This window comes from Pleurodeles waltl, unplaced genomic scaffold (assembly GCF_031143425.1).
Source record: "Pleurodeles waltl isolate 20211129_DDA unplaced genomic scaffold, aPleWal1.hap1.20221129 scaffold_37, whole genome shotgun sequence".
Classification (NCBI taxonomy): domain Eukaryota; kingdom Metazoa; phylum Chordata; class Amphibia; order Caudata; family Salamandridae; genus Pleurodeles; species Pleurodeles waltl.
The window spans coordinates 6,284,001-6,291,127 of NW_027150076.1; the positions used below are offsets into that span (position 1 = coordinate 6,284,001).

The following is a 7,127-nucleotide window of genomic DNA, read 5'->3' on the forward strand; positions in this document are numbered from 1 at the left end:
AGGGAGAAGGCAGCTGCAGGGGAGCCAGCGAGAGCAGGGGGAGGAGAATGACCCGCGCCAGCAATACGGAGAGGAAGCGTGGCAGCCGTAAAGCAGGCGCCGCCCCGAGCAAGGGAAAGGAAACCGCACACTTGTGGGAAGTGCTCATGAAAATGAAGCAAGCCTCGAGTGAAGCTGCGATGAGGGTGTGCGGTAGCGGATGGATGCCAAATTTGCGTTCCATTTTAATGGGAGCATCTTTGTTGCCATTCTGAACCTGAAAATGAGCTAAAGTTGACAAAAAAAGTAGTGCGCCGACAAACATATACATTAAGAACAGAGTAAGCGTACATGTAACGGGGTAGTCTCCATGGGAGGAAACCAAACAACGAAAGGTGGGACAAATACAACTAAGTGACCAGTAAAAACACTCACATTTAGGAGATTAAAAGCAACGAGCAGCAATGGGTGTGCACTCACTCCATAGAGTAGATAACATGTCTCGAAGAGACAGAGCATGCGCCGCCTAGGTGAAACGTAAAAAGGGCAACATGGATGACCCCTGCTGTTACAGGCCCATTTCATTGATAGAATCAACGGTGAGAGTAATTGGGAGAGTTCTGTTGAGTAGATTACCTGTGTGGGTCAGTAAACATGAGCTTTTGTCCGATGTGTAACACAGCTTCCAGCCTGGGAAGGGCAACATGGGCCAAGGTCTTAATCTCTACCTCCATGTAGCCAAGTACACCAAGGCAAAGGTGGGCTCACTTCATTTGGGGTTCATGGACTACAGCTCAGCTTTGGACAGGGTTAACAGGACTAAGCTCTGAAACATATTGATGGGTGTGGGTTTTGATAAAACGCTGGTTACTTTTCTTAGAGACTTGCTTTTGGACCTTACAGCTGCTGTCCGTTATGGGCCCGCAGGGGAGTGTACGTCCAGATTTACCTTGAATCGAGGTGTTAGACAAGGCTGGGACAGGCACCTTTTGAAATTATTTTCTATATAAATAACCTGAAAAGGGTCCTGTGTGCAGAAGGGCATGATCTACCAAGGGTGAATCGTTTGTACTGGCTCCTTGTCTCTTGTCTCATGTCTCTTTTTTCGTTTTCTCTTCCGCCATACTTCCTGCATCTCACTCTCTTGTTCTCTTTCCCTCATTTCTGTCAATTCAATTCATCGTTCATTACTCAAATTCAATATTGCTTTATCAGCATGACAAACGTCGGGGTGGCTGCAGTTTGTTGGAGGCCCTCCACTATTTTGTAGAAAAGGGACTCAGTTCCACCTCCGCCCCAGCCTGCGACTGAGAGGTGTTACCTGGTGGATGGCACTGCAGGTTCTTGCATCTGCAAATACTGGCATCATAGTGTTTGTAACTACCCGTCCCTCCAGCACCAGCCCCTTTATTTGTGTGAATGGCACAAGAGAGGAACAGAGAACATGACAAAATGAACTCTTCTATTGCTTGACGCACTGTAAATGTGAAACACCTTTGTGATTTGGAGCTGGGTAAAGAACACAATCAGGAAACAAACACAGTTACCAGCCCATTTAATTTATTTGCTGAAAGTTATTTAAAAATATAATAATTTCCAAGTTCCACATATCTGTTTAATAATATTTACACTTTCAGCCATTTCCAAGTTAAGTTACAGATTGATAGCGGGAAAAACACATGATGTATAAAAAGTTAAACTAAAATGTTATTTTAACATTATTTGCTGTTTCTTGTTTTTAAAATAGGCCGTCGACCTTTTACGTGAGGATTATCACAAGGGCTGACATCACTTTTTGTGACATCACTACATGTGACATCATTGTGATTTGCATATGAGAACTGGCCCCCTGACTTTCTTCCTCACAACTTGTGCCCTGTTTATTGGCATGACGTAAGTCTATGGGTATTAAAAATAAATATATAAATTCACAAGTATTCAAGCCGTTCCTCTAGTGGTGTCACACACTGACAAGTATGTGGCTGCTTCTTCTGCCTATTTTCACTTGCCGTTCCCCCTCCTATTTCTCACTTTCTTTCTTTTTTCTCCCTTTCTTTGTCTCGCTCCCTTTATCTCTCTTTCCCCCTCTCTATCTGTCAGACACTCCTTCTTGCTTTAGCTTCATGAATGTCTCTGTCACTTCTGACATTCATACGACAAATCCTTCTGAACATTTGAGGGTAAGGGACAACCGTTGTGGAAGAGGAGTTGCAGGGTGAGCAATTGATCGTCCTAGCAATGATATGTTTTTGATGTGGGATTTAACTATTTCACCACATTCTTCAAACAGAATCTGCTGGTTCAGTGGTTTCAGTCTGGTAAAAATAAGAGCTCGGCAAGTCACAAAATTCCTGGGGGGAGCCAAGCCGGAGCAGAGCTAAGGGTCACACTTATTTATAAGGCCCAAAGAACGAGCAGATGCATCAACTGATTCCATGTACTGTATAAGTAATGCAGGGCCAAGGGTCAGTACACCTGTGCTTCACATTAGTTCAATACATATACTGCAGCGGCATTTGTTCATAGTAATATGTACATTTTACTAATGGAGTTTCCCATCTCCAGAGCCCTGACAACACGTCCATCAGTAGGTGACAATTTGTCATCTGCACTGTGTCTGTACTGACTATTTTTGTATATGAGACAGTCTTATAGCGTGTTAAACTACATGAAAGTGAACTCAGTATGGGTAAAACGTGAGGTAAGGCAGGATAGGATACTTACTTCACTGACAAAAACAAAAGGCTACAGGAATGTTATACTTAGAAAAAAGAATTAAAAAAAAACCTTAGGAATTGACTGAAAAAAACTAAAGTTACAGGGACATTATATGGCTGTGGAATAGCTACATAGTTTGCCTTTGCCAGAATTTTAGCACTGTACGGGGCATATGTAAGAAAAGTGGTACTGCACCACGTGCAGCGCCACTCTCCTTGCGCTCCTTAGCACCCACTACCACCACCATGTGTGCGCTGTATCTAAGATACGCACCATGGCGCAGGGTAGGGGGCAATAGCATCATTTTTATTGACGCTATTGATGTACTCTGCAAAATATTGGCGCTACTCCTGCCGAGTACATAGACGCCCATTATATAATGCATGTATTGTGCCGCTCTGTAAATACGGTGCAGGATTTCGGCCTCATTGGGCGACATTAATGCCATAAATAATGACGTTAACTTCTGACAAGGTGGCGCTAGGGGGTATAAATATGCCCCTATGTTCTTACTGGGCTCAGAGGCACGGCCTCCGATTTTATGAACAAAAAGCACAAAAAGCCAACTTTGTTCGAGACACAGGAAGAGCAACATTCTCGATGTGATCTTTGCAGGTGCGTTTTTAACAACAATCAGACCCTCAATTAAATATAACTTTATAGCTGCTCACCCTTCACCCGTTCATGGTTCTCATAGTATTATGAAAAACTCTTTGTACTGGGCTCCTTTATTCCACAATAATTCCTATAAAGAATGTGCCATCATGTCCCGATTCTGTCCTTTAACTAGTTAGGATTTGGTTGAATGACTCTCTGTAAAGAAGAAACTCATAAAACACATTTATATACAATTAATCTAACCGTGAATCATTTACGTAGCGAGCAGTCAGCCAAGATCCAGCTCAATGTTAAATATCTCTGGGAAGTGCCACTATGATGGGTGCATTGACAGGTGCATGTGAGGATGGACATTAGCATTGCTTCTTCCGTGTCAGGGCTTGGGTGGTAAATGTTGTGCACTGCAAGCATTAACCCTTAGAGTTACAGCTCACATGCGCCTCCTTTCACGTGTGCTTTTGGAAACTACCAGTGAATCATCAATGTTGTATGGAAACGACCAACCCCCACGATCAGCTGTGAACATTCACCAACGTGTAATTGTTATTTCTTCTTACAGGGACTCAGTCCAAGTGTGTTGGGTTTATGGGTTTTATCACTAATCCCTTAGGTTAGCTGAAAATACCCTTGTTAGTCCCAGTATTGTTCATAGTGCTGCTTTTACAGGCAGCATGAGGAGGTGTGCTTGGATGTTTTTATTTGCAACTGCATAAAAACCAACAATGTTTCTTTAATTTTAGTCAACATTGTGCTAGTCTCCCAGTGTGCTTCCTGATATATCATGTTGTTTTGCTATGTGTACAAAAGTAAACAATCACTGAGACTAGACACTTTTATAATTCTACAGGCATCGATATTTTTTTTTTTCTTTTCTGACTACCTGGTTCTTCTATCATCTGGTATTTGAATGTCCCACATAATTGACATTTTATCTTTCTCTGTAATTCCTTCATATAAAAAAAACTGCACTTTTTTGCTCCTATGTCCTCAGATGGTTTAATATTATTGGTAATGTTCTTAAGTTCTTTCCGGATTCGTGGCACCTCTAGGAATATTTCCATGAGTTGAATTAAGGTGTATGTTCGCTGAGGACTTCACACTTTCAGTGCACTTCTATATTTTCCCACTGTGTGTTCGCTCATGACTTCAGAGAGCTGATAATTGACAAAAGCACTTCTGATATTCATTGCAATGATATAGTTTTTCTTCTGTGTGCATTTGTTGATGCATCCATAGATTTAATAACTGACAAAAGATATTCACAACTTCACTGCACCTGAAAGGCTTTTCCGCAGTGTGTGTCCACTGCTGAATCCTAATGTTAACAAGTCCCTAAGACTATTTTCACATTCATAGTATTTGAATAAAGCTCCTCACACATTCAATGGACTTGAATGGATTTCCACTGTGTGTGTTCCTTGATTTGTATTTGTAGGCCTGGTAAACTAAAGCTCTTAACACATTCAGGGTAATTGAAAGGCTGTTCCCCTGTGAGTGTTCACTGATGAATCCTTAATGTTGGCATGTTCCTAAACCTACTTACACATTGATTGTAATGGTATTGTTTTCCCTCTGTGTGTTTGCTGATGTCTTTGTAGTTTTGATAATCAAATGACTCTATTCATACATTCACTGCACCTTTAAGTTTTTTCCCCGGTGTGTATTAGTTGATGTCTTTGTAGGCCTGATAAGTGACTAAAGCTCTTCATACAATTCACTGCACTTCGTTTTTCTCCTGTGTGCATTCGCTGATGATTCCTTATTGCTTAAGAGTCACTAAAACTACTGCAGGATTCACAACAATGTTAAGGGTTTTACCCCAGTGTGTGTTCGCTGATGACTTTGTAGGTTTGATAATTGACTAAAGCTCTTCACACATTCACTGCACTTGAAAAACTTGAATGGTTTTTCCCCTGTGTGTGTTCGCTGATGACTTTGTAATTGCTATGACAGACTAAAGCAATTTACACATTCACTACACTTGAATGGTTTTTCCCCTGTGTGGGTTCGCTGATGACTTTGTAATTGCGATGACAGACTAAAGCAATTTACACATTCACTGCACTTGAATGGTTTTTCCCCTGTGTGTGTTCGCTGATGACTTTGTAATTGTGATGACAGACTAAAGCACTTTACACATTCACTGCACTTGAATGGTTTTTCCCCTGTGCGTGTTCTCTGATGCATCCTGAGGTTTGAGGAAGAACTAAAACTACTTCCACATTCGGTGCAATGATATGGCTTTTCCCCTGTGTGCGTTCGCTGATGTTCTTGGAGGTGTGATAACCGACTAAAGCTCTTCACACATTCACTGCACTTGAATGGCTTTTCCCCTGTGTGTGTTTTCTGATGAATCCAGAGATTTGAGGAATTACTAAAACTACTTCCACATTCATTACAATGGTATGGTTTATCCCCTGTGTGTGTTCGCTGATGACTTTGTAATTGCGATGACAGACTAAAGCACTTTACACATTCACTGCACTTGAATGGTCTTTCCGCAGTGTGTGTTTGCTGATGCTTCCTTAATGTTGTGTAAAGACTTCCACAGTCACTGCAATGGTATGGTTTTAACCCTGTGTGTGTACGATGATGTCTTTGGAGGACTGATGATTGACTAAAGCTCTTCACACATTCACTGCACTTGTATGGTTTTTCCCCTCTGCGTGTTTGCTGATGGCTCTGTAAGTCTGGGAATTGACTGATCCTCTTCACACATTCACTGGACTTGAATGTTTTTTTTCCTGTGTGAGTTTGCTGATGGTGCTTCAATTGAGATGAGAAACTAAAGCTCTCACTAAATGTGTCTGATTTGTTTTTCTTGGTTAGTGTCTGTGGGTCGGGTATATATTTGTCTACAGCCCAAGTCTGTGCTTCCCGATGAGCCATATGGCTGATAAAGCACTTGCACGTTTGGTTTCTGATTTAACAATAACATGCAATAGCCATTAAATACTTGCCACACTCATAATATGTATAAGGTTTCTTTGCAGGCGATTGTGCCTTTAGATTGGATTGGTTATGCACGCTTGTGGGTAACGATTCATCTTCATTCTGGCTGGTGCAAATTGGGACAGTTTGTTGTATTGTAGACAGCAGAACTCCTCTTTTCTTACCCTTTAGTTGCCTGGCTCCACTCTGTTGTGCTTTTCTGTGGTTGCTGTGGTTTGACCAGAAAGTTTACAATACACCTAGAGCACTGAATTGTTGTCTGTTATCACTTTAGAAAACAAATCCCTGCTATAACTACATCACACCGATCCCATGATCAGAGTTGGTGTTGGACACCTGTTTATTCAGGAGGTGGTTTGTTATTGGTGTTGCCTTAATTTTCTAGAAGTCACTTCTTCGTCCTGTGGTGTTAAGGGGGAACAGCTCAGTCTCTTACATCCACTGAATTGCCCATGGCTGCTTCTTCCAGGATCAGTTTATGTGGAGGTTCCTCTGTCGCTGACTGCATTGATGTTTTCCTGAATACCGGAGCACAATGTTGGGGACTGTTGTCTGCAGATTTGCAGTTTTATCTTCATTATTCATAATAATTTCATGCATTCAAGGCTTGCTTTCTGTTGGATGTAAGGAGATTTAAAATTACTAAATGGAAACATAATGAAATCTGAATACAGAATATTTAACTCATTGTAAATGACATCTCTTCTTTACCTTCTTTATAACTTAGCAAGGAATGTTTCACATGCTACTGGTACAGTTTTAGGGAGATGCACATTTAAAAAAGAACTGATTGTAGAAAAAGAGAGGGATCAGGATGGGCTGCTGTTATTTCAGTAACTCTTCAGGAAGTATATAACATG

The 7,127-nt window shown here is 41.3% G+C and overlaps 1 protein-coding gene across 1 annotated transcript; it reads right to left on the reverse strand.

The window, feature by feature from the left end:
• Window positions 1-4,201: 4,201 nt before the first annotated feature.
• On the reverse strand, window positions 4,202-6,792 carry LOC138276082 (zinc finger protein 180-like). The gene has a single exon (XM_069219142.1). The coding sequence runs from the start codon at window positions 6,202-6,204 to the stop codon at window positions 5,260-5,262; it is 945 nt and encodes a 314-aa protein (XP_069075243.1). The 5' UTR covers window positions 6,205-6,792; the 3' UTR covers window positions 4,202-5,259.
• Between the last annotated feature and the right edge of the window lie 335 nt (window positions 6,793-7,127).

Excerpts from the sequence above, each read along its gene's own strand:
- LOC138276082 (XM_069219142.1), bottom strand. The coding sequence starts at position 6,204 with ATGGCTCATCGGGAAGCACAGACTTGGGCTGTAGACAAATATATACCC.